Here is a 26669-nt window from a genome sequence, read left to right on the forward strand (position 1 = left end):
CCCTCGGCCGGCGCCGGCGTCCGCCCCTCCCTGCAGCCCGCCCCCCTGGGGCTGGGTGCGCAGCGGCGAACTGCGGTTTGCGCGCACGGGGAGCGGCAGCAGAAGTTCGAAAATCGCCAAGGGGGGAGCCCGCGCCGCAGCTTCCTGCCCCCAGCCCAGCCCTCTGGCCCAGGCCGCCTGCAGCCTGACTTCCTCCCTCCTCCCTGAGCTCGCCGCTAGCTCCTCGGACGGGGCCGCCCCGATGGGACGCCGCGCCCCGGTCCCTGCGCGCCGCTGAGCAGTGCGCCACCGAGCCCAGTCCCGCCGCCTGCCTCCAGCCGCTCCGCCTCGCTCCCGGGGTCGCGAGCCTGGTCCTCGATCCCCCCCGGGAAAGCTGGATCTCCGAGGCTGGAGGCGCCTGGCCGGCTGGGTGGGAACTACCATGGGTAACGCGGCCGGCAGCGCCGAGCAGCCCGCGGGCCCCACCGCGTCGCCCCCGAAGCAGCCCGCCACTCCCAAGCAGCCGATGCCCGCGGCCGGGGAACTGGAGGAGAGATTCACCCGGGTCCTGGTGAGTGTGATCCGGTGCGCACCGGGAACGGGAGGGGGGCGACAGGGGCTCCTCATGCGTCTCCGCCTCCCAGAGCTCAGGTGCCGCTTGGAGATCCCCGGCCCACCAGCTGCCCCTCCAGGGAGTGGGAGTGATAGTGGCTTCTTACAGAGTGACTTAGCGGTCTCCCCCCAAAACTTTCTTCTGCCACCGACAGTCAGCCTCCCTAAGATACCCCCCCACCCCCCACACCACGCTCCTAGGTCTAAAGGTATCAAACAAAAATGTCCCGTGAGGATAGGTGCAGAGCGCGCGGAGGGGAGGGTGGCGCCCGGGTGTCCCCTGGACACACAGGCCCAGCCGCTGGGTGCGGGTCTGCAGCACCTGCCCTTGGGCGCCTCAGGGTCAAAGATGGAAGGGGTAACAATTTAACCTCCTGGAAGCTGTAGACCTGGTGGAGTCTTTGGTCCTGGCTTGTTCCAATGTCTGGGCTGGAAGTTGGACTCTCAGATCGTGTAGAAGGGTTATCTGTGTTCCCACGCCCCAATTCCCCAGGAGAAGGTGCCTGCAATCCCTCATCATGGTCAACCCCTACAAACCACTGAAGGGAGTAAGATTAGAAAGGGTGGGGTCAGGGTGGATTGGTCACTCTGGCTTAGGGTGGAGCAAAAGTCGGGAAGGCCTCCCTCCCCCACTGTCACCTGCCGGGGAAATTGGGGGGCCTATGTCGGGGGTTAGGGGGGAGAGCTGGAGTCTAGTTTTCTGGGGAGGGAGCCATCTGAGCCTGGGGCAGTTAAAGTGTGTCTAGTGGGGTGGGTGCTCCAGTGAAGTCAAGGGTCTCTCAGAGGGTGGGAGACAGAAGTAGGGAAAGGGAAGGGCCACTCATTCTCACTTCCCCCTGTCTACCTCAGCCCTCTTTTCTTGCTCCCCTCTAAGTGGTTGCCTGGTGGCCTGGCTGCTGTCAGCCATCCCTTGCTAGACACTGGGTGACAGGCATTAAGGCTAGACTGTTTCCTAGAGACACTTCCCAGTCTGAGCAGGCTGGTGTTGCAAATCTGAGGGTGGAGAGTCCATGAGAAGCTGGCTCTGGAAGCAAAGAGGTGCCGAGTCTATCCCCTGCACCTCCTAGACATCATTTCCCCTCCCTGGCTGGCCAGTCATTAGGCCTTACTAGATTCTCTGCCTGGCCTCACAGAGGTGCCTGCTGACAGTTCCTGAGAATCCTAACTGCTGTCCCCTAAAAGGGAAGGAGGAGAGCCCAGAGAACCTCTGAGATGGGGTGTGGAGTCTGCCCTTGTAAAGTCACCTCTGCTTGATGAGGGGAGAAAGGACTCTGAGGGACATCTTACACTAGGCTAGCCTCTGACTTCCCTATCTCTCCATCTTCCTCTAATTCTCTTCCCCAAATCCAGACCTCAGTAAAGCTCAGCTTAGCTGAGTAGATGGGGGAGGGGGAATTTGAGGAGCCTGAGTTGGTGGTGGGTCCTGCCCCCGAATAGGGGGCCTGTGAATCTGCCTTTCCCCTCATGTGTGTGTCTATGGATAGGGGTAGGACAGGCTTTGGGGGCAAGGTCTGGGCCCCAGTTCTGTTCTGTTCTGTGCACTAATGGAGAGGAGAGCCCTGTGAATAATTCAGACCAATGAAATTCTAAAAGTCAAGTGGAGATGGTCTGATGCAATTGTGGGACTTGATAGTCCTGGGTAGATTTGTGGCTCTAATGACTGACTGGGAGTCCCTGAGTACCAGGGCATGGGAGGGGGTAGGGACCTGGAGATGGATCTTCCAGGGTGTCTTGGTGGCTGGGTAGAAATCCAGGGCAGCAGCATTCATGGGGGTCCCCATGTCTTTCAGGTCCCCTGGAACCCAGTGTGTTTATACCTTCCTAGGGAGGCTTCTGCCCATCCCACCTCATCTGTGGGCAGATTGAACCTAACCTCACGTCACATGCTTAAGAACCATCTCTCCATGTTCCACACTATCTGGGGCATGCACCCCACCTTGGGGTGATAGCCTTGACCTCTACCTGAGGCTGCCCAGGGCAAAAGATCTACTTAACCCACAGGTCTAACAGTGGGTGTGGCTCCATGTGACCCCTACCTCTGGAGCTAGTGCTGAGCCTTCAGTTGATGTCTAACAGGAAAAGAATCTGAGGTTGTTGTGGAGGCCCCACTCTATGGATCCCCAAGTGTTCACAGGAGAGCACACTTCTGTCTTTGGAGTCCAGTCACATGGCCCCAGGGAACCTCTTCCCATCACTTCAGTTTAGCCCTTTCATCCTGGGCAGGGACCAGGATCCCAATACAACACCTCCAGACTCTTCTTCTCTTTGCCATGGGACTTCTCTTGTGGGCTTGGGGGTAATGTCACTAAAACCCCCTCCTCCCCAGCCAGGTAGGGATGGTAGAGAGCTATTTTCCCATTTAAGGGTGAATGGTGGGGCACTACCTTCCCAAGGGGGCTGTGAAGAGGGGAGTGCCCTGCTTAAAATGGGGATGAGGAGAAAGAGCAGGTTGAGCCAGCATTTCTGGCTGTTGCCTTAGCAACTTCAGAGGAGCAATGGCTGCCCAGCTACATGGGCCTGCTGTGATAATGGGAACACTAGCCAGCCAGGCTCTGCACTCTTATCTCTCCTACACCTGTGCCCAAGGCTGGGTGTCTTCCAGCACCTTCCTGCCTTCCCTGAGAGGCATGCAGAGTGAGGGATTGGGATAGCAAGGTACCCAGTTCAGGATTGCTGTGAGTGCTGTGTGTACAGCTAGCCACAGGACACCTGTGATCTTTCTGGGCAGAATGGATCCTGTGGACTTGGGGCAAAGGAATAAGGGAAGGTGCTTGGCGATGTCTGTGTGAGGCTGAATGATAGTTCATCCAGGAGAGGCTTGTGGCACCAGGAGAGGAGTTTGCTGGGTGATGCCCTAGTTCCCCAAGGTGTTCCTATTTGTACCCTGGACATGGAAACTTTGCTAGGGAGTATGGGGCAATCAGGACAGCTCTAGGCAGAGTATGGGCTCTTGAAGTCCATTCGTTATCATTTCCCCCTCCCCCCATTTTGGTGGTGAAGAGTAGGTTGGATGTTTCCACTCAGCTGGTCAGTGACAGAGGTGTGGATGGAGTGGATGGAGTTAAGGCATAGAGCTAGCTGTGGGGTCGCTTGAGCCCTGGGCCTCCTACCACTGGACTGTCTCTGCAGTGGATCTCACTGGGGTGTGGCCTTGTAGTCAGATGTTTGGTTGAGCAGAGGGCATGGGTGACATTCCTAGTAGGCAGGTCTGGCACATGCTGACCTAGAAATGTAGGATTGTGGTGGGCATGATTCACAATGGCATCTGGGGTTGGTTGGCAGAAGGCTGGATGAGACGAACAGGAGCAGGTGGGGTTGCCCTTGGAGCCACCTCTATGTTTTTCTTGGCTATACAGAATTCTGGAAGGTGACTTGGGTCTCCCTGACTTTGAAGGGCTAGCTGTTGTTCAGGAGCAAGGCAGGGGAAATTCCTGGGTTTAGGGACTATGCTGTGTGGTGGTTGAGTTTCATTTTTATCACTTATTACGTGTATGACCTTGGGCAATTCATCTCTCTGAGCTTCAGTTTTCCTTATAGGTAAAAAGGGAATAGGGTGAGTTGTAACCTCCTAGGATTATTGAGGTGAAGGTTTAAGTAGAGGGCTTAGTATGGTGCCTGGTGTGGAACAAGTGTCAGTAAATACTTTCTACTGTGGGCAAGTAGAGCTGACTTGGGCCTCTGCATAATGGAACCCTTCTTCCCTCCTCTACCAGGAATACCTTAGGTTGTTATGCATTTAGCTACCTCAGACCAGGCAGCTTCCTTAGCACTGCACAGGTCAGAAGCTTGAGGCCTTGACTGAAAACTGCCTGGTGGCCGGAAACCACGAGAGGGAGGGCCCAGCTCTCCTGAAGGGTGGGGTAGCATGGTGCTAACGGTAGTGGCAGCGGTGTGCACATGAGGAGGTGTGGGAGGCCTCCACTTCCCCACAGAGTGTGCTGGAAGAGGGGGGGGTTCCCCAGTGAGTAAGAACTCAGTGTGGGTAACAACAGGAAGTGTAGGGTGCTGGGTGGCAGGAAGCCACTCTGGCTGTTCCTGGTTTCTCAGATGGGGGGACTTGGGCTGGGGTTGCAGAAGACCCCGCGGCAGCCAGGACCCCAGTGTCCATTTTTTCCTGGAAAAACTGAGTCTTTTTAACCAGCTTGTCAGCTAGTTCTCCTTGGGCAAGTGACTTAATACCTCCATGCCTCAGTTTCCCATTTGTGAAATTGGGGGTATAATAGTAGCTACTTTGCTTATTGTTGAGGCTTAAATGAGTTAATAATAGATGTACAGCAATTATATTGGCACCAAGCCCAGAGAAGTGCTTAGTGAGTATTTATTAGTATTGTTGTTATTCTCTTGCCTGCGTGGATTCTATGGGCAAGGCCTGGTGTCCTGGCTCCTGCCCTTCTTCACCTTGTCCCTGCTGTGGGGACTCTGGAGCTCAGATAAGAGAATGGAGGTTGGGTCACTCCACAGCCTTCTTTAATCCTGGAATTGCTTGTTAAGAGCTCCAGAGAGTCTGTATCTGGAGATTTTAAGAAGTAGATGTAATTGATTGTTTCTGCATATGTGCTGACAGCTTGAAAGCCAAGGTTGAGACCACACAGAAATCAGGGAGGAATGGGACCTGGAGGTGGGCCTGGTGTTTGGACCCTCATGCTGAGAGACTGTGTGAGGCTGGCCTGACATTGGCTATTGAGGGGCAGGGCTGTGAGGAAGGGGTAGGCTGGTGGGATGGGGCCTAGAGTCTGTGCAAATTGAAAGTGAAACTCTCGGGTGTGGCTGTGTCCAGATGTGGCTGGAGCCCTCAGTCTCCTGGGACAGTGTCTCAGAAGTCAACAAGGCAAGCAGTGTCAGGAGTGAAGTCTTGTCCTGTGAGCCTGCAGGGGCTGGGCCTGGATGAGTAGAAACTGGAGTCTCTTTCTAGAGCCCAAGAAGGTCAAGGAGGAAAGAGAGTCCCCACACATTCTAAAAGGAAGATGAAATCAGTTCCTTTTCTTATTCTTTTGTTTGTTTATTTGAATTTTTTTATTTACTTTTATTTTATGTGTATGAGTATTTTACTTACATGTCAATCAATGCACATCCGTGTTGTGCAATGCCTGTGGAGGCCAGAAGAGGGTGTCAGATTCCCTGGAACTAGAGTTAAGGACAGTTGTTAGTTGCCATATAGGTGGGAACTGAACTTAGTTCCCCTGTAAGAGTAACCAGTGCTCACTGGGCATGGTGGCACACAACTTTAATCCCAGCACTTGGGAGGCAGAGGCAGGGGGGATCTCTGTGAGTTCAGGGCCAGCCTGGTGTCCATAGGGAATCCAGGTCAGCTGGGGCTACAGGGAGACCCTGTCTCAAAAAAAGATAAAAAAAAAGACCCCCCCCCAAAAGAGTAACCAGTGTTCTTAACTGCTGGGACATCTCTCTAGCCCTTATTTATTTATTTATTTATTTATTTATTTATTTATTTATATATTTATCAGAGTGTGAGTCCACCTCTGAAACTGGAACATGACACTAGTACACAAAAACATATACATATGTAAAGAAACTAAAAGAGGAGATGGGAAAAAAAATCTAGACTTCCATGTACTAAAACCTTATTGGTCTTTTTTGAGACAGAGTCTCCCTGTAGCCCCAGCTGACCTGGAACTCACTATGTAGATCAGGCTGGCCTTGAACTCACAAAGATCCGCCCGCCTCTGCCTCCCAAGTGCTGGAATCAAAGGTGTTCACCACCATGCTCAGCTCCTATTTATTTATTTTTATACAAGGTTTCACTATGCAGTCTAGGCTAGCCTATATGTTGCCCAAGCTGGCCTCAAACTTCCAGCGATCTTCCTGCATATGCCTCCTGAATGTTGTTGGGCTTTTGGTCATGTACCAGGATTGGCCATTATCAGCTTCTTTGACTGGCCACATCCTATCCAATTACTCCAATTACTCTGCTTCCTTACCTGACCCAAAGCACAAAGACAGGGAAAGGGGCAGTTTAGGTTTGGCCAAGCTTTGGAACCATCTGCTATTTACATGTTTGCACAAACTTCTGCTCACTCTACCTTGCCCCCTCCCTGCCTTGAAGTCTTCTGTGGAGCCTTCCTGTGCCTCAACATCTATGAGATGCTTCTTAGTGTTGGATCACCAGAGACTATTACTACATTAAAGCTCAGCTTCTTTTTTAAAATTTCTATCTATATATTTATTTTATATGTATGAGCATTTTGCCTGCATGCATGTAAGTGCACCGGTGCCATGCACCCATGCTATGCAGTGCCTATGGAAGCCAGAAGAGGGCATTAGTAGGGACAGTTGTTAGCTACCATGTGGGTGCTGGGAACTGAACCCAGGTCCTCTGCAAGGGCAGCCAGTGCTCTTAACCACTGAGCCATCTCTCCAGCCCCCAAACTCAGCTTCGTGAGTGTTTCCATGTACTCTGTGAGTGGGAAGCAGGTGGACCTGTGGCCCATTTGATGGAGGAGGAAGCTGAGGCTGACAGAGGCAGAAAAGCTGTTAGGCTAGATGGGTCCAGAGCCTGGGTCTTTTGAGCTCAGCTTCAGTTCCTCTGCATTACAGTTGCTCTTCCCCATCCTCTCAGGAGACCGTGAACCCCTCACACATGCAGACTGTCTTTCCTTTCCTGCCCCATTTGAGCAATGTCAATCAGCCTTTTGTTGGCCCCCAGCTCCTGGTTCATGGTGATGCCTCCTTGGTGATGGCCCTGATGTGGGGCTTAGCTCCTGTTTTCAGGGTGGCCTTCCCTCACCCTGAGTGAGTGGCATTTGCTGGGCTCTCTCCTCCCTGGATGCCCGTTTCCTTGGTGGGCACAGCCACAGCTGGGGAGAGCGACTGCTAATGAGTGCTCAGTGCTGTCAGAGCTATTTCTGATTTCTAAGCCTAAATTTAGCTTGTCTGGCAGGCTGGCACGTGGGCCTGGGGCCTGAGGAGTCCCAGGTGGGGAAGGGGCAAGGGGTACCCTGCCTTCTGCTACTGTTGGGCCAGGTACACCAAGGCCCTGCACAGAGGTTGTCTACTAACCCTTGGGATGGTCCTGGGGCCATGGACTAGGGCTGTGGCTCAAAGCTAGTCAGCCCCCCCCCCCACTGACTTTGTAGGTAACCTTGGGAAGGACACTGAACTAATTTGTGCCTCTCCCTGTGGGTGGGAGGTGGTAAGGGGGAGGTGGTTGGCAGTGTGAGTACTCTGAGCACAGAATTTAGGTGAAGCTGGCCACTTACTCAGACTGTTGGGGTCATGACTGTAATTAGAAGTACCCCTGAGTCATTCTAGAATCAAACAGGTTGCCCCATATTAGGAAGACTGTCCCCTGTAAGGCTCAGATGCTGGGGTTCAGAATCTGCTCATCTCTGTGCTGGCCCCAGCTCCAGGGTCCTGGCAAGGCCTGGTATCCCCACTTCCTCTTTCCCCTAGCCTTGCTGTACCTCAGCCCCTGCCTGCTCTTGGTCTCTGTGGGGTGGGGATGGATCAGACAGATAGAGGGGAAAAATGGTTTCACAGACTCCCTGTAATGGTGTAGGCCCAACCCAAAGCCCCAAGACTCCTTCGGGGCAGACTCTTCCGTGCAGCAAGAGCTGGCCTAGTGCATCGTCCAGGCTCAACTTTCACAACAGGGTCAGGGATGACGTACCCTAGTCCCCAGCTGGCACTGTAGTCTGGTGGGTGGGCAGTTTCACCTCCCACAGGAGGCCCCAGCCGGAAAGCTTAGGCAATGGGGGCCAAGAACACCAGCTTCCTGTTCTCTGAGGATGACTCAAGGCAGTGATTTTGGGGTGAGGTCTGGGCAGAGCCCCAGACCTAAGCCTAGCACCCAAGAGAGGAAGCTGGCTGAGGAGCCTTGGGTGGGTGTGGTTGTCTCTGCTCCAACTATGGCCTCTCCTTAGAGCCAGAGTCAGAGGGTGTGAAGTGGTGACAGGAGCCCTCCAAACTCTGGGTTTGGGCTCCGAAGGGGTTCCTACATCCCCAGTGGATAGCCCAGCTAAAATGGGAACTCCATGGTGGCAAGAACTGGCTTTTGGGGGCAGTCATTAAACCCTGGGTTGGGGTAAACTAATCTTGTCTTCTGGGTCTATTAGGGAGACTTGCTGAGCCGTGGGGTCTGGGGAACCCCTGGTCTGATGATACCTGCTTGAATCCACAGACCAGGCTGAGCTGTACATCTACCCTGTGGTAATAGGGACATGTGGCCAGGGGAAGAGGACCCAGGCAAAGCACTGCTGACCCATCTTAGGTCCTACTGTGGGGAGTCCCTGCCTGGGCCACCAATACCACAGGCCCAGTAGCTGCCTATTCTGTGGCTGGATGACCTTTGTCCTTCAAATCCCCCCACCTCTGCAGCTGTGACATACCTGTCTGGAACTCCCTGTTGGCTGACGCACTGCCCTCAGCACCCTTGGTCTGAGACATTGGTGCCCTGAGCCTAGTCTGTGCACATATGGTGTTTGGTGATAGGGGAATGGGGCACTGACTACTGGTCCCAGCTAGCCCTGGCTAGAGATGGCTCCTCTGTTCTCTTCTCACCTGGATGGGGTGGAGATGGTGTTTCCTTATCTCAGATGAAAAAAACAAAAAATAACAAACCAAAAACTGGAGCCTAGAGGTGTTAGAGATCCCCTGGGCGCGCGCACACACACACACACACACACACACACACACACACGCACGCACGCACGCACGCACGCACGCACGCACGCACGCCTCATGCCAGGTGTGCCAGGAAGGTTGATGTGGAAGGTAGCAGAGCCCAGTGAGACTTGGATTCAGACCCTAAGTACTTGTCTAGATGTTGGGTCCTGAGGAAGATGGTCCACCCCTCTTGCTGGACAACACTGCTTATCTCCAAGGGTGAGAAGATGACCTGGCTTTGAGGGAGTATCTTGGGTTCCCTGAAGAGGCCCCTCTTCCCTTCTCCATTGTGTTGGGGCCCTGAGCTCAGAGGTCTTTGTCTTCTACTTCCCTAGAACTGCATGAACTTGCCCCCAGACAAGGTCCAGCTGCTCAGCCAGTATGACAACGAGAAGAAGTGGGAGCTCATCTGTGACCAGGTGGGTGTTGGGAAGGTCAGACACCTTGCCTTTGCTATTGGGGCACCCTACCCTAAAGAGGCAGGGGCTGGCAGGAGAAGGGCCTGCCATGCTGTCCATGGGGGTCACATCTAGGGGGGTGCTGGGAGTCCTGAGGAACTCTGATTCCCCCTGCCCAAAGACATAAGCCTCCCCCAGAAACTGGCAGTGGCTGCCCTCTTTGCTCTGCAGTGCTAGGGACTAAACCTAGGGCCTTGTGCATGCTAAAAGCATTTTATCACTCAACTACATCTACAACATTTAGTTTTTTTTTTTTTTTAACAGTCTTGCTATTCAGCTCAGGCTGGCCTCAAACTCAGGTTCCTTGTGCCTTAGCCTCCAGAGTGCTGGGAATACAGATGTGGGTCACCTTGCCCAGTGGCTGAGATTTGCTGAGTCTCCCTGGGCTGGAGTAGCTCTTTGTTGGCATCTTCATTAGCCAAATGAGGAGGCAGAAGGAGTAGGCACCTCTGTCCTTTTCTTCTGGGGTCAGAAGAGACACAGTCAAGCAGTCAGTCCCTGAGGCAGGTCAGGTCAGACTGCTGTATAAGAGCTTGGTCTAGGCCCTGGGTTCACTGAGGTGCCCCATCCTTCCAGCTTCTGGAGACATACCCTTTCTCAGTGCAGGGGTGGGTGGGGTGGAGCCTGGTTGCTGCAGGATAATTGAGAGCAAGCAGGAGCTGCTTTCAAGCTGAGGCCTGGAGGCTGTTGGAGGTGGGGTGTAGGGGAGTCAGGCAAAGCCTCCCCTGAGACCCAGCAAAACCTTCTGCTAATGGACTGGGATGGGACATACCATTTGGGCATCCATCTCAGCAACTCTGGGCCATGGCAGAAGTGGGAGTGTTTAGAAGCTGGAGAGTAGAAGGTGGAAGAGGATGCTGGGCATATCTGAGGGCTCTGGTCTGGGAAGGATGGGAGTCCCTGGGTGTGTGTGTCTTTCTGCTGTGGCCTCTACCTTTGTGTGAGGCACTGGGTAGTGGAGATAGGACTGCTTTGTGGAACACAGAAATGAGTACACAGGGGTACTTACCTACATGGGGGAATAAGACAACCATCCTAGAGATGGGCCCTACCTGAACCCCGTACTCTAGTCCAGGAAGAGAAGGACAGGTCTGTCTGAGTCTCTGAGTCGTGTTGTGTCGTCCCCCTTGCCCCCCTCCCCGCCCAGGGAAGGTCCTGTAGCAAGACTGGCCTGTATTCCACTGGCCTCCAGAGGGTCAGGCAGGTTTGGGTCTGAGGTGTCTCACGTGTCAGAGTTTATGCCTTTTGTATTTCAGAAGTATCTTAACACATCAGGTCAGAGCTGAGAAGGGAACACCGGGAGGAAAGCTGGCCAATGGTTTGGGGAAACTCTGGCTGGCTTTCTGTACACCCCATCTATCTCCCCAGGAGCGGTTTCAAGTCAAGAACCCACCTGCAGCCTACATCCAGAAGCTGAAGAGCTACCTGGATACCGGTGGGGTCAGCCGAAAGGTAGCAGCTGATTGGATGTCCAACCTGGGGGTATATACCTCCCCCTTTCTTCTGCTCCATTTCCCCTGTACCTTCCAAATAGCTGGAGTAGCTGTGTTTACAAACTTTTTTTGTGGGTTTGTATGAGTATATGTGTAAGTGTGTATGTGTGTATAATTTATTTATTGGTGACTGAATGCTCTGGTCAGGCACTTTTATAGACTCCTGTGTACATACTACATATACTTATGTGGGTATAGCTGCCTGTATTTGCTTTTTTAAAAATATTTTATTATTTTTATTTTATGTGTATGAGTGTATTGCCTGCATGTATGTGAGTGCACCCATGTCATGCAGAAGAGGACTTTGGATTCCCCTGGAACTGGAGTTAAGGATGGTTTGTAGCCACCATGTGGGTGCTGGGAATCAAGCCCAGGTCCTCTGCAAGAGGAGTCAGTGCTCTTCCACTGAGCCCTCTCTCCAGCCCCAGCTGCCTGTATTTATATTGTATGTGTACATATGTGCACCCTGTGTATCCATGCATGGATATATGTATATGGTAGGTGTGTACTTTTGGATCTCTAGGTTTATATTTATACTTATGTGTACTCCTGAATCTATGAATAGGGGATGAGGGAAGAGGGAGAGGGAAAAGGAGAGGGAAAGAGAGAGAGGGAGAGAGAGAGAGGGAGAGAGAGAGAGAATGTGTGGATCCCATGTATACCCTATGTGTATATATCCAGGGTGCTCTGTGTGGATGTGGATGTTTGTATTTGAATGTATGTGTGTGTGTGTGTGTGTGTGTTCCTTGTATGTCTGTGTAGGGATATGTGCATGTATATATGTACTGTATGTCTGTATGAAGGTATATGTGTGCACTCTGCTTCTTTACATGTATATACCTTGCATATGGCCTGCATGTTGTGTGTGTGTGTGTGTGTGTGTGTGTGTGTGTGTGTGTGTAGACGCATAGCCATGAGTGCTCATTCTGCTGACAGGTGTGCGGAGGTGGTGGGGGAGGCCCAACGTGAAAGGCCTTGCATGCATAGTGGGGGTGGACATTTCTGGCTGATGCCTCAGGACATGGAAGGCCTGTGGGAGGCTGCATTCCACCCATAGACTCCTTGTTTTTGGTCCCCAGTTTAAGAGGCGAGTTCAGGAGTCTACACAGGTGCTACGGGAGCTGGAGACCTCCCTGAGGACAAACCACATTGGGTGAGCCAGGGCTCCGATCTCCTCTTGTGGGCTTAGGAAAACTCTGCCTCCTGACAGTCTGTGGGGCTTCCTCTTCCAGTTCCTAGGCCCCCAGCATAGGGCTGGCCCTGTGGACCATTCCCCTCCTCCACCCTCTTCTCCTGCCTGTGCTGGGGTTAAACTTGAGCATATGGCTGGGCTGTGGATCCTGCCCTAGCTGACAGCATCTCCTAGCATCCCTGGGTCTCTTGAGGTTGACATTCTCTTCTGGGGCAAGGACACCCAAGAGCCTTTGCTTTTCCTACTCAGTGCCCACTTGGGCAGAATCACTTTCTGGTTGGAACTCAGAGTGCCTTGTGCTCTGCAGGTGGGTGCAGGAGTTCCTCAATGAGGAGAACCGTGGCCTGGATGTGCTCCTCGAGTACCTGGCTTTTGCCCAGTGCTCTGTCACGTAAGCTCCTGTCCCCAGTCCCCATGCTACTCCTCAGAGTTGTGACCCACACATCCCTGGGCCTCACCTACCCCTCTGGCCAGTTCCAAGCAGGATGACCTGAACCCTTCTCTTGAACCAGGACACTTGACCTTGGCCCTGGGCAATGATCCTTCTCGAAGGCCTGTTCTTGCCAAGAACTGACATTTCCTCTCCCCTCAATGTGCTCAGCATAGAGCCATGACCGAACACAGCCTCCCCCTCCTATCCCAGGCTCTCCAGTAGATTTATCTTGCCCTGCAGTTCCCTCTATCTGCTTCTTAAGTGTCCCCCACGTGCTGGCTTCCAAGCTTCTTACATCACATCTCCAGGTATGACATGGAAAGTACAGACAATGGGGCCTCCAGTTCAGAGAAAAGCAAGCCCCTGGAGCAGTCGGTGGAAGACCTCAGCAAGGGACCACCCTCATCTGTGCCCAAAAGTCGCCTGACCATCAAGTATGCAGGCCCCAAGATGGGATGTGGGAGACTGGAGAATTCATCCCCACGTTGCTGCATCTAGTCAGCCCCACCCAAGGCCCCCAGAGATGGTGGGAGGAGTTCCTGAGCATGGACCGGCTCAGAGTCAGGGCTTCAGGACACAAGTACATTAAGCCTTCAGATAGGGACACCTAATGGCTAGAATCTGGGGGGAGTCTGGGATAAGGCGAGGGTTTCTGGGTAGAAAGGATCCCTTTTGTATGCATCTAACCCCTTGTTTTTTCCCATGCGGACTCCAGGTGCCCCCCTTCTCCCCGGTACGTAGTCACCTGGGGGCGAGTGCATGCCTAGCCAAATCCTGTGGGGTGGTGGGTTGGAAGAGGTAGTCAGCTGATACTCCTGGGTTCAGCTGCTGTGGATTGGTCTCCTCATCCTAACACAGGGCATCCTGCTTGGAGGCAGGGAGGGGAGAAGGCGAAGATCTTGGAGCATCAGCTTCCAATGTTGGGTCTAGGGGACCAACTGTATATATATTAAGTCCCAAAGTCTCAAAAGATGTTTGTTTCTTTGTTCATTCATTTACTTCTCAAACATTTTTAAAGACACTTACTAAAGAGCACATACTATTAGGTATTATGGCAAGTGCCTACAAGACAGATCACTCTGCTTTTAGGGGACCCAGTCTGGTAGGAGGACGATTTAGTGTGACACATAGAGATGTGATCTGAATCTCTGAGAAGGGGGGTGCCTGCTTCCTGGAGCATCAGGAAGACTTCCCAGAAGAGGTGACACTGGAACTATGACAGAAGGACTGTGGCTTTATAGGCAGCAGTGGGAACAAGGAAGGGCATTCCAGGAGGAGGAACAACATGAACAAAGACTGTGACATATTTGAGCAATGATAGGAAAGGGTGATGTGGCAGGCATGGGGGAGGACTCACTGGGAAAGGAAGGGCTGGCCAGTGTTTTTAGAAGAAATGTAATAGGATTGTCAAAAGGCTCAGTATATGGAAGTCAAGTTTGGCAGTTCTGCAAAAATGAAAAATCTCATGTCTCTGTTGGTCAAGAACAATTACTAGGTGCTAGGTATGTTCAGAGCTTATCACACAATCTCAACAGCCCTTTAAAGAAAGTATTGTTGGGGCTGGGAAGATAGCTCAGGCAGTAAAATGCTTGCCATACAAGCACAAGAACCTGAGTTCAATCCCTGGCACCATGTAAAAAGTTGGGCGTAGTGTGCGCTTGTAGGGGAGGCAGAGTCAAGAAGACCCCTGGGGCTCACTGGCCAGCCAACCTAGCCTAATTGGCAAGTTCCAGGTCCAGTGAGAGACCCTGTCTCAAAAGAACAAGGTGGTGGGAGCTGGGGAGATTGCTCAGTGGATAGGGCACTTGCTGTGCAAGCAGGAGGACCTGAGTTTGGATTCCCTAGCACCCATGTGGAAACCAGGTACAGCGGCACGCACCTATGATCTCCATGCTGGAGAGACAGAGACAGGAGGATTTCTGGAACTTCCTGGCTACCCAGTCTAGTCACAATGGGAAGTCCTTGGTTCAGTGAGAGACCCTGTGTCGAAAACAAAGTAGAAAGCAATAGAGGAAGAAACATGATATCATCTCTCCTTTCCACACGCACACGAGTGCACCTACACATATACATGTATATCACACACTCACAAAACAAGGTGGGGTGCTCCTGAGGTGTGATGCTCATGATTGATTGGCCTTCACTTGTATACACATGAATACTATTGCTGGGTGTGGCAGTGCATTCCTGTGATGGGGTCAGCCTGGGTTACCTGAGACTTGGTCTCATTCTTGTCTCCCCACCCACCCAAAAAAAGGAAGTATTGTGGCCATTCTTTTTAAAAATGAGAAAAGTGAGGCATAGGGAGATTAAGTACTTTCCTACTAAGTAGTGAACTGGAATATTCTTAAACCTAGATGGTCTGCACCTGGGTGTGGTGGTGCACACCTGTAATCCCAGCACTTGGGAGGCAGAGGCAGTGGCAGTTGGAACATACTGAGTTCCAGACCTGCTGGGGCTACAGGGAGACCCTGTCTCAAAAAGACAAAAATAAAAACAAAAAACCTAGCCCATCTGCGGTCAGTCTGCTCTCAAGATGGAAGATGAGGGCCCAGTGGTTGTGAGCGCCACCTTGTGGAGACACTTGGGTGGTTGGCTGTTTCCAAACTTTGTTAATCTTTTTCTTTGGTGGGCTTTCCACCCTACATCACAGCTCTCCCCTTCCTTCTTCTCCCCTTCTCCTCCTCTTCCTCTTTCCAAGTACTGGAATTACAGGCATGCACCACCATACCTGGCTTGCAGCAGCCCTTTTAAATAACCCACCCTCACCACCTCCCTCCAGCATGCCTGGTTTTTTTGGTTGGATAGAAGGAAATCAGTGGCCTAAGGTTCTCGATGTGTCCCCCTCATTCCAAGAGCCATCTTACTGGTGGGGGAAGCAGGAAACTCGGATTTGGGGCTCTGAGCCTGTTGCCTCTTCTACACTGGCAGGCTCACCCCTGCCCATAGCAGGAAGGCCCTGAGGAATTCCCGCATCGTCAGCCAGAAGGACGATGTCCATGTGTGCATCATGTGTCTGCGAGCCATCATGAACTACCAGGTCAGTCAGCAGCACAGGATTGGGGTCCCAGGGGGCTGGCTTGTCCCCATGGGGCCTGTTCAAGCTGCTGAGGTTCTGGGCCATGTGTTGCCCTACCTTGGCCTGGAACTGGGAAAGCCTGGGGGTCTGGGCTATGGGAGTCCTGAGGCTGATGAGGGGAAATCCATGGTTTTGCTGTCTTCTTATCAGGTCTGCTGGAATGGCCCTTGGCATGGTTGGGGGCAAGCATAGGTCTCACATGGGGATTAAGTAGGGTTGGGTAATAGGGTCTGTGGAAGACAGGCTCAGCTGTGGTATTGGGAGGACCACTGGTGAAGTTCGATTCCTTTGCTTCATCAGCTGGCAGGTGTGTCCAGCTTGAGCCCTGAGGGTCACATGCAGCTGAGGAGGGTTATAGCTGCAGCCCAACACAAAGTTGGAAACTTCCATAAGATATGAGATTTTTTTGTGTGTATGTGATTTTTAAAATTTATTTATTGTTTTTGTGTGTATGGATGTATTGTCTGCATGGGTGTAAGTGCATCCATGTCATGCAATACTGAGGAGTTCAGAAGAGGGTGTCAGATCCCCTGGAACTGGAGTTATGGATGGTTGTTAGCTGCCATTGCGGTGCTGGAAATTGAACCTAGGTCCTCTGCAAGAGCTCTTAGGAGCCATTGCTCCAGCCTGGATTTTTTTTTTTTTTTTTTTTAGTAACTTCATTTTATGGTTCGCCAGGATCTACTTCATAAATGACAACTTTGTATATGTTCCTGTGTCAAAAGGTTGGACACATCTGCAAGGCATGTCCAGGGTATTTGGGACTGGCTTTTAAAAAGACAATTGAAGGCTGGGTGTGGTGGTGTATGCCTTTAATCCTAGCTAGCCCTCAGGAGGCTGAGGCAGGTAGTTCTCTGTGAGATCAAACCCAGTCTGGTCTATATAGTGAGTTCCAGGTCAGCTGAGACTACTGGAGACCATGTCTCAAAAAACAAATAAGACAATTTTAAAAATATTTTATTATTGTTATTTTAAAATATTTTATTTAATGTGTATGAGTGTACTGCCTGCATGTATGTAAGTGTACTCATGTCATGCAATGGCTTTAGAGGTCAGAAGAGGGTGTCAGATTCCCTGGAACTGGAGTTATAGTTATTAGCTGCCACATGGGTGTTGAGAATCGAACCCGGGTCCTCTGCTAGAGCAGCCAGTGCTCTTAACCACTGAGCCAACTCTCCAGATCCCCAATAAAATATTTTTAAAAGGACTTTTGCAGGGCGTGATGGCAGATACATTTAATCCCAGCACTCAGGAGGCAGAGGCTGTTGGATCTCTGTGAGTTTGAGGCCAACCTGGTCTACATAGTGAGTTCCAGTCCAGCTGGGACTACAGGAAGATCCTTTCTCAACTTTCTAAGAGTCAAGCATTAGAGACCTTCAGCATGCTTCAGACTCTGCTTGGGGTGCTAGTAGTCTTGGGGGCCTTCCTGGAGGTGCTGAACTCTCCTCTCTCCTTAGTCTGGCTTCAGCCTCGTTATGAACCACCCAGCCTGTGTCAATGAGATTGCTCTGAGCCTTAACAACAAGAACCCCAGGTGAGGTCCACACTCTTAACTGCTTTCTTGCCTCCCTCCTTGCCAACTTTGTCCCTTAGTCCTCAGGACTGCTGCCTAGGCTCACCCCACCTCAGTTCCCCTGATCTCTAGCCAGGCCCATGCCTACCCCATGCAGTGTCGGTTGCTCACCCTCTTCTCTCCACAGAACCAAGGCTCTGGTGCTGGAGCTGCTGGCAGCTGTGTGCCTGGTGCGGGGAGGACACGACATCATCCTTGCAGCTTTTGACAACTTCAAGGAGGTACTGGAGCCCCTATCCCCAAACCTAATGCCCCTCTGGCACTGCTTGGACTCTGGTTACCAGCAGCTGTGGCCTCTGATGGGGAAGTGGTGGACATTTGGGAAGCACAGTGGACAATCTGGGATGAGGTTCTAAACGAAAGGTACAGACAGGCAAGGTGACAGGCAGACTGCCTAGGGCGACAGGGACAGCTATAGGAATCTGAGTGTCAGACTCTTAGCCTGGCCAGTCCAGACATCCTGGGGTTGCCAACTCTAGTTAACAGGTTTGCAGGAGGTGGGTGCATAGGAATGTGGTAAATAAAACTGCATATGAATGGGGCTGGAGAGATGGCTTAGCAGTTATGAGCACTTGCTACAAAATCATGAGGATCTGAGTTTAGATCCCAGCACTCATGTAACAAGCTTGGGTGCACTGTATATGCCTATAACCTCAGGTCTGAGGGAGGCAGAGACAGGAGGATTGCTGGGGCTTGCTGGCTTCTAGCCTAGTTGAGGAACCATGAACCCTAGGTTCCTCAAAGGAATAGACAGAGAGTAATAGAGGACACCCCATGCCCTCTTCTGGTCTCTACACATGCACATAAGCCAGTGCAATGCCCTCCCGTGCCATGTGCATATTCACAGACACACATCAATCAATCTACCTTTAAAGCTGGAAATGAGCCAGACCTGTTGGCATAGGCTTGTAATCCCAGCATCTGGGAAATAAAACCAGGAGGCTAAGGAGTCCAGGGTCATCATTGGCTACATAGTGAGTTCAAGACCAGCCTGGGCTATTTGAGACCTTGTCTCAAAAAAAGAAAAGAAAAGGCCGGGCGTGGTGGCACACGCTTTTAATCCCAGCACTCAGGAGGCAGAGGTAGGCAGATCTCTGTGAGTTCGAGGCCAGCCTGGTCTCCATGCTGAATCCAGGACAGCTGGGGCTACAGGGAGACCCTGTCTCAAATGAAGACTTGGGTCCCAGAACCCACATAAAAAATTCAGGTTTGAGCCAGGCGTGGTGGTGCACGCCTTTAATCCCAGCACTCGGAAGGCAGAGGCAGGTGGATCTCTGTGAGTTCAAGTCCATCTGTGAGTTCAAGGCCAGCCTGGTCTACATAGTGAGTTCCAGGACAGCTGGGGCTACAGGGAGACCCTGTCTCAAAAGACCAAAAAAAATTCAGTTTTGGTGGCATGTGTCTGTAATCCCAGCACTGGGGAGGCAGAGACATGCCGATCCCTGGAGATCACTGGCCAGCCAGCCTAGCCTACTTGGCAAGCTTCAGGCCAATGAGACTCTGTCTCAAAAAACAAGGTGGATGGATCCTGAGGAGTGACACCTGAAGTTGGCCTTTGGCTTCCACATATGTGCATGTACATGCACACACCCACACTAAAAATGTAGAGCAGATGATAAATGAGCAAATTATGTAGTATATTAGAAAATGCTAAATGTTATGGGGAAAAGAGTTAGGAATGCCACAGGAGGGAGAACTGGTTGTAGGATGGTCAGGGAAGGCAAGTGAGACTTGATTGGGCAAATCTATGAGGCAGGTAAGGGACTGGGTATGGTTACTGTCTTTATGAATACATAAGGGAAATGGAAAAGCAAGTGCAAAGACCCCAAAGTGGGAAGGCTCTGCATACATGGTGAGTGGCCAAAGTTGAGTAAGTGGGTGAGACTGAGAGTTGTTTGGAGCAGAAAAGTCACATGGCCTGCTTTAGATATAATTGGAGAGGAACTTTTAGAGACATCAGTGTAGCAGTCAAAAAATGGCTCAGGAGGTGTGTAACTGGGTCCTCAGTAAGCACCATATCCCCCACCCAGGTGTGCGGAGAGCAACACCGCTTTGAAAAGCTCATGGAATATTTCCGGAATGAGGACAGCAACATTGACTTCATGGTGAGCTTCAAACCCTGGGGACTGAGGCTTAGTCTGGGCTCTGATGGGTGCAGGGGGGCAGCTGAGGGTCTGGGTGGCTGGACTCTGGGCTTTGCTCGAGCATAGAGAGCCATAGGTTTGCTGGTGTCCCTGACCACCAGGTGGCTTGCATGCAATTCATCAACATTGTGGTTCACTCGGTGGAGAACATGAACTTCCGTGTCTTCTTGCAATATGAGTTCACGCACTTGGGTCTGGATCTATACTTAGAGGTGAGCCCTGCATCCCACCTTGACTAAACTACCCACCCACTGTGAGTATGGTCATGTAGTTAGCAGATCTTGAGTTCAAATCCTGACTCTGAGGCCAGGCTTGGTGGTTTTGGGAGGCAGGAGGATCTCAAGTTCAAGTTCAGTCTGGGCTATAGTAGGACACTATCTCAGAAATAACAACAACCTCCACATTCCACAAACAAACAGAATCCTGGCTCTGCCACTTCCTAGCTCTGTGACCTTGTACATGTCCATTCTTCCTTCTAAGTCTGTCTTCCTATTTGTCAATCACAGAGGTAATAATGACTCTAAATGTGAGGAACAGTGCCTGATATAGGATAGGTGTTTAGTGTAGCAGCTGTCATTGTAGGCACTGGAACAGGTTCAGGTGGCCCTGGGTCTGCCTCTGGGAGTACCAGCTGTGCCAGGTGCCTGTAATTCCAGTTCCATCAGGGGACCTGATGCCCTCTCCTGGCCTCTGAAGGCACCTATACTTCTGTTGTGTACTTAACATATACATGAAAAGGCCAAATATTATATGACCGTTAAAAAACATGAAATATCTCTAGGTGTGTGGTGCATGCCTTTAATCCCAGCACCTAGGAGGCAGAGGCAGGCAGATCTCTGTGAGTTCAAGGCCAGCCTGATATACATTGCAAATTCCAGCCCAGCCAGGGCTACATAGTGAGCCCCTGTCTCAAACAACAACAACAACAACAACAACAAAAGACCCCATAAAACAAAGAAGGAAAGAAAGAAAGAAAGAAAGAAAGAGAAAGAAAGAGAAAAAAAGGTCAAGAATGGCTAATCCAGTAGGGACAGAAAGTAGATTCCTGGTTGCCAGGAACTGGGGAGGAGAAAGGGAAAAGAAACCTTAATGGCCCCAATGGGCATAGGGTTTCTTTCCAGGATGATGAAGAGAATTCTGGAATCAGAATATCTTAAAACAGTGAATTGTATGGTATGTGAAATATATCAATAAAAATTAAAAAAAAAAGAAAAGAAAAGCCATCTAGGGCTTAGGTTCCTTCTTCTGGGCCCTAGTAGTGGTAGTGGTTGGGGGACCCCCGCCCTCCTCCCCACCTCAGGCCTCACCAGGCTGCTCCTGTCTGGGGATAGAGGCTCCGGCTCACCGAGAGTGACAAGCTGCAGGTGCAGATCCAGGCATACCTGGACAATGTTTTTGATGTGGGAACACTGCTGGAGGACACGGAGACCAAGAATGCAGTGTTGGAGCACATGGAGGAGCTACAGGAGCAGGTGGCACTGGTGAGAGCTGGTCCCAACTAGCCCAGTACACAGTAGGCCTACAGAAAAGCTTTCACAGGGCTCTACTTGTGCAGGCACTGAATAGCAGACAGTGTTCTGGCTGTGAATTGGAGGTAGCTGTCTGCCTGGCCCCCAAATTTGCCCTAAATCCAAATCTAGAATCCTTTGGGTGTCTTTCTCAATGAGTCTTTCTTGTGCTCCCACGCTGTGTGGGATTTGTGCGCAAGGCAGGTCCCTCCTCCAGGGATGCTCAGATCACAAGCTCTGACTCTGGTGAACGGGGTCCTGGGGTCCCTCCCAGCATAGTCTCCTCCCTACCACCTTTCCTCGCAGCGGTGCCTTGTTTTCCCCTCCTCATTTATTTGGGTTCAGGTGCCAGGCTCAGCCCACCCTTGGCACGCTGGGCCAAGCGGATGTGGGAGCCTCCCCCAGCCCTCTGAGCAGGCTTGCCTGATGCCACCCCCTCACTGGTGGTGCCAGTGCCTGGCAGCGGGTGGTAGCTCACCATGTGCTGGTGCCACAGCTGACAGAGCGGCTTCGGGACGCGGAGAACGAATCCATGGCCAAGATCGCTGAACTGGAGAAGCAACTAAGTCAGGCCCGCAAGGAACTGGAGACCCTTAGGGTGAGCTGGGGGTGTGGGCCGGTCCGGGCTTCTGAGGACACCCGCGGGGGCTCCTGACATCTTCCATAAGAGGATGTGTGTGTGTGTGTGTGTGTGTGTGTGTGTGTGTGTGTGTGTTGTCGGGCAGTGTTCTATGCCAGAGAGCTTGCGAGTGGGTCCCAATCCTTTTTCTGGGGCTCACAGGAGCGCTACAGCGAGTCGACCTCCATGGGCACCTCCAGACACACCCCTGAGCCTGAGAAAGTGCCTGCCCCCACCCCGGTACGACCTTCTGCTCTAGAGCTGAAAGTGGAGGAGCTGGAGGAGAAGGGGTTAATCCGCATCCTGCGGGGACCGGGAGATGTGGTCTCCATCGAGATCCTCCCAGGCGCCATGGCGACACCCAGCGGCGATGCTCCCACTCCGAAGGTGCCCACTGGCTCCCCTAGCCCAGGTGCGCTGGAGCTTCATGCTGGGGGAGGGAGACCCGAGCCGGGGGGGTGGAGGATGGGGTATCCCAGGAATATACGTGGCTGGGAGAGGCCAGAGCAGGAGGTCTGGATTGTGGCTGTGACACAGGTAGGCGCAGATGTGTTGAAGCGGGTTCTGGACGCATGCCTAGGGCAGGGAGGTGGAGAGGAACCCCTGCCCCAAACCAAGAAGTTGACATGCCCGTCCCACACCCTCCCTGGGTTCAGATCTCCCACCTGCAGCAGAATCAGTTCCTGGAGCTGCATCACCTCTACCACAGCCGCCGCCGCCGCCCCCGCTACCCAGCCTCGCGTCCCATCAGGAAGCCCCTCCTTCGGCGCCCCCGCTGGCCCCACCCCTCCCAGGCAGCCCTGAGCCTCCACCCGTACCACCATTGCCCGAAGACCTGCCGCCACCCCCACCTCCGCCGCCCCCACTTGGTACTGATGGGCCTGTGCCACCGCCACCCCCACCACCTCCGGGAGGTGCCCCTGATACCGTTGGAGGACTCGGCCAAGAGATGGGCCCAGGTGGGTGGAGTAGACAATCTCAGACCTACTAGGGCTCGGGGAGAAGTGGAGCAGGGCTGGCTTTGGTGTCCTCTGCCTGGGAGTCTCCTACCTCCCGCCTGTCTTGGGTTAGGCGCCCACTGCTCATCCCTTCCTCCTGATTCCAGGAGTGAAGGCCAAGAAACCCATCCAGACCAAGTTCCGGATGCCACTCCTGAACTGGGTGGCTCTGAAACCCAGCCAGATTACAGGCACTGTCTTCACAGAGCTCAATGATGAGAAGGTGCTTCAGGTGAGTGGGTACCAGAGCCGGGCTCCGGGACCATCGGGGTGAGCGTCTCCTCCACCCGGTTTTGCAGGTGAGGATGTGGAAGCCTAGGGATGGGCTTTAAGACGCTGGATTGGTACATCGAGAAAGCAATAGCCTGACTCCCCTGCAGGTTTTCCTTGCCCCTAAGTGTGGCCTCTCCTTTCTGCCCATTTCCCAGATAACTAAGGTCTTGGGTCCTTCTGATTTGTTTCATTTTTTTCTCCAGAAGGAATGAGTTTCCTATCCTTCCAGGCCGTTGCTCACACTTTTTTTCTGCTTGGAATAGCCTTCCCTTTCCCTTTTTACTAATGGCTGGTTCAGCCCCTCCTTCAGCTTCTGTGGCCAAGATTCTGGGTCCCCTGGGTTGGGTCCTTTTCTAACACAAGTTTCTTGTGTTTCCTCTATCTCTCATCAAGGCCTGTAGTCATGTTAGTTCACTGGTTTGTCTATCCACTGATGGGCCTGTCAAAGTCAAATTAATGACTAAGGTCAAACACTGTAGCTCTGGGCACAGTGTTGAGCCAGGAGTGTGGCAGACCTCAGCCCCACTCAGGTCCCCAAATTCTCTCCCTGCACCCTCAGGAACTAGACATGAATGACTTTGAGGAACATTTCAAGACCAAGTCACAAGGTCCCAGTCTGGACCTCAGTGCTCTCAAGGGCAAGGCAGCCCAGAAGGCTCCCACCAAGGCAACACTCATTGAGGCCAACAGGGCCAAGAACTTGGCCATCACCTTGCGCAAGGGCAACCTAGGGGCAGACCGCATCTGCCAGGCCATTGAGACGTGAGTATCTGTCCTAGGGTGTGGTCATCATGCAGAGCTTGGTAAGAGTCCTATCTATGGGATAGAGCCCACCCAACTCCATGCCAGTTCTGGACAGAGAACATTGTCCTCATTTTCAGGCCAAGAAAACTGAGATTATATTAAGTCCATGGTCAGACTGGGACATCTCCATTTTGTTCCTGCTTCTACCCAGAATGGGTGCTCAGGCTGAAAGAGTTACAGCTGGGCACCTGCCATTTTATGATAGGACTAGGACTTCCCAGTTTCCCTTGACTCCTACCTCTTGTTCTTGGGAGCGGTCTATAAATACCAAATACCAATCAGAGGAGGGGGGTGTAATCTTGCTCTCTGGGATTGGTGTGTGGTGACGCTCACCCTCTGGTCTCCCTGCAGGTACGACCTACAGACTCTCAGCCTGGATTTCTTGGAGCTGTTGACCCGCTTCCTGCCCACAGAATATGAACGCAGCCTCATTGCCCGATTTGAGCAGGAACAGAGACTGATAGAGGAGCTGTCAGAGGAGGACCGCTTCATGTTGCGCTTCAGCCGTATCCAGAGACTGCCAGAGCGCATGAACACTCTCATCTTCCTGGGCAACTTTTCTGACACAGCGCAGCTACTCATGCCGGTGTGGGCGGGGCGGGCAGGGTGGTGTGGTAGAGCCTGGGCTAGGGGGAGGGAGGAGGCATCTCCCAAGCCCAACTTGCAAGAAGGCACCTGGGAGTACTGTTAGGGGAGGGTTAGCTTACCTCATCTTCCTATCCCACACCTAGCAACTGAATGCCATCATTGCAGCCTCAATGTCCATCAAGTCCTCTGACAAACTGCGCCAGATCCTGGAGGTAAGAGCCTTGGGCCAGGGCACAGAAGACAGGGTCCACCTTTGCCCATTCTACATAGTATAAAAGGAAGATTCAGGACCATCTATTTGGGATACAGCAGAGATCGTGTTCCCCAAACATGCACTGACAGGCAAGCTAAGGTGGGGCAGCCATGCTTGTAACAGTACACCTGAGATCCTGCCAGGGGCTCAGCCCCTCTGGAGATTGTTGTATGAGTGGCACAGTCACTGCACCTGTGGAGTGCAGTGGAGTGTCTGGGGACCAGAAGAAATGGCTTTCAGGAGATTGAGGAGGGGATGCTGACAAGCCAATTTTGGGTGTGCTCATAGTGTTAATAGTGAACACATGTAAGATATTACATACAAACTCCATGTGATATGGAACTGAAGGGTCCATTCAGAAGGGCCAAGTGTACTGGCTGGCTTCTTGCCACCTTTTCTCTTTCCTGAGCAATATATACTCTAGGGGGGTTTCTCTAGGCCTGGCACCTTGTTGAGTCTTTGCTTCTTTCAGATTGTTCTGGCTTTTGGCAACTACATGAACAGTAGCAAGCGTGGGGCAGCCTATGGTTTCCGACTTCAGAGTCTAGATGCGGTGAGAAGCGGGGCTCTTGGCCTGGGGCCTGGGGGCTGGTTGGTGGCCTGTGACTTAGAACAGATCCCTTGTACAGTTGTTGGAGATGAAGTCAACTGATCGAAAACAGACACTGCTGCACTACCTAGTGAAGGTCATTGCTGAGAAGTACCCGCAGCTCACAGGCTTCCACAGCGACCTGCACTTCCTGGACAAGGCAGGCTCAGGTATAGGATGCCAGGGCCTTAGGTGAGGGCAAGGGGCTCAATTCTTGGGCCACTGGGCTGATATGGGGTGGGAGAAAGCAAGGGGCACCATAGTATATAGCTGGATGTGTGTTCTGTCTATCCCAGTGTCCCTGGACAGTGTCCTGGGGGATGTGCGCTCCCTGCAGCGAGGCCTGGAGTTGACACAGCGGGAGTTTGTAAGGCAGGATGACTGCATGGTGCTCAAGGAGTTCCTGAAGACTAATTCGCCCACCATGGACAAACTGCTGGCAGACAGCAAAACAGCTCAGGTAGGCTGAGGGATGAAGGTGCACTAGGCACTGGAGCCCCTGGTGGGGATATGTAGCCAAGGCCTGGAGGGGTGTGGCCATAGGTGGGACCCCTGGACGATGGAACATGAATAAGCCCCTCCCACCTGCAAGAGTGTCCTGAGGGCCACAGAGTATGGTCAAACTCCAGGGGGCCCATGCTAGTGGAGCTGATGAGATTGTGCTTCCAGGAGGCCTATGAATCTGTGGTGGAGTACTTTGGAGAAAATCCCAAGACCACATCCCCCTCCATGTTTTTTTCCCTCTTCAGCCGATTCACAAAGGCCTATAAGGTATGAGTATCTGATGGGTGGGGTGCAGATCCTATATGCTCTCTATGAGCAGTGGGAGGGGTGGGGGCTGCTTCCGTCTCAGGTGGGTTGGGAAGGCGAGAAAGGGCTTTCATCACCAAGACCTACCTGCCTTGTACCTATAGAAAGCTGAACAAGATGTGGAACAGTGGAAGAAGGAAGCAGCTGCCCAGGAAGTGGGTGCTGACACCCCAGGCAGGGGAGAGCCCCCAACACCCAAGGTAGGCAGCTGACCCCCAGCCTGGTACTGGGGTACAGGAATGTGTAGCATCCCTTTCATTCTTTCCTACCACTCCCACACTTTCAGTGTAAGAGACAGATCCTGCCCAAGGACAGGGACAGTTCTAGAAGCCAGGAGAGGAAGTGGCTTGCTTCTGCTCTAGCCTGCTGTCCTTGCTGTGAGCAACCACACAGATGTTTGAGAGTGGATGGGGGTGATAAGGATCCTAAAGTTGGAGTTGTTCCTCTCCCTAGTCTCCTTCCAAGGCCAGGCAACAACAGATGGACCTCATCTCTGAGCTGAAACGGAAGCAGCAGAAAGAGCCACTCATCTATGAGAGTGACAGAGATGGAGCCATTGAAGACATCATCACAGGTGAGGACTTCGCCAGGTCTCTGTCCTGTCTTCAGCCTGTGCTGTTCTCTTTTTTTTTTTTTTTTTTTTTT

At 52.3% G+C, this 26669-nt stretch overlaps 1 protein-coding gene across 5 annotated transcripts in view; it reads left to right on the top strand.

The window, feature by feature from the left end:
• Positions 1-26669, top strand: part of Fmnl1 (formin like 1) — a 27793-nt gene continuing 1124 nt past the window's right edge. Inside the window, exons 1-26 of one of the 5 annotated variants that reach the window (XM_008838240.3) lie at positions 1-550; positions 9546-9629; positions 11037-11150; positions 12241-12314; positions 12661-12744; positions 13095-13220; positions 13502-13519; positions 15718-15826; positions 17323-17399; positions 17566-17659; positions 19469-19543; positions 19684-19794; positions 20914-21063; positions 21587-21688; positions 21872-22121; positions 22366-22668; positions 22815-22939; positions 23540-23742; positions 24136-24370; positions 24516-24584; positions 25098-25178; positions 25255-25384; positions 25511-25674; positions 25884-25985; positions 26129-26224; positions 26478-26598. In XM_008838240.3, coding sequence (XP_008836462.1) covers positions 422-550; positions 9546-9629; positions 11037-11150; positions 12241-12314; positions 12661-12744; positions 13095-13220; positions 13502-13519; positions 15718-15826; positions 17323-17399; positions 17566-17659; positions 19469-19543; positions 19684-19794; positions 20914-21063; positions 21587-21688; positions 21872-22121; positions 22366-22668; positions 22815-22939; positions 23540-23742; positions 24136-24370; positions 24516-24584; positions 25098-25178; positions 25255-25384; positions 25511-25674; positions 25884-25985; positions 26129-26224; positions 26478-26598 — 3226 coding nt within the window. In that variant the 5' untranslated portion in view covers positions 1-421. The remainder of the gene's footprint in view (positions 551-9545; positions 9630-11036; positions 11151-12240; positions 12315-12660; positions 12745-13094; positions 13221-13501; positions 13520-15717; positions 15827-17322; positions 17400-17565; positions 17660-19468; positions 19544-19683; positions 19795-20913; positions 21064-21586; positions 21689-21871; positions 22122-22365; positions 22669-22814; positions 22940-23539; positions 23743-24135; positions 24371-24515; positions 24585-25097; positions 25179-25254; positions 25385-25510; positions 25675-25883; positions 25986-26128; positions 26225-26477; positions 26599-26669) is intronic. The other 4 variants (XM_008838244.3, XM_008838241.3, XM_008838242.3 and 1 more) reach the window with 4 other exon arrangements.

The sequence above is a fragment of the Nannospalax galili genome, unplaced genomic scaffold, assembly GCF_000622305.1.
Source record: "Nannospalax galili isolate Female #2095 unplaced genomic scaffold, S.galili_v1.0 scaffold95, whole genome shotgun sequence".
Classification (NCBI taxonomy): Eukaryota; Metazoa; Chordata; class Mammalia; order Rodentia; family Spalacidae; genus Nannospalax; species Nannospalax galili.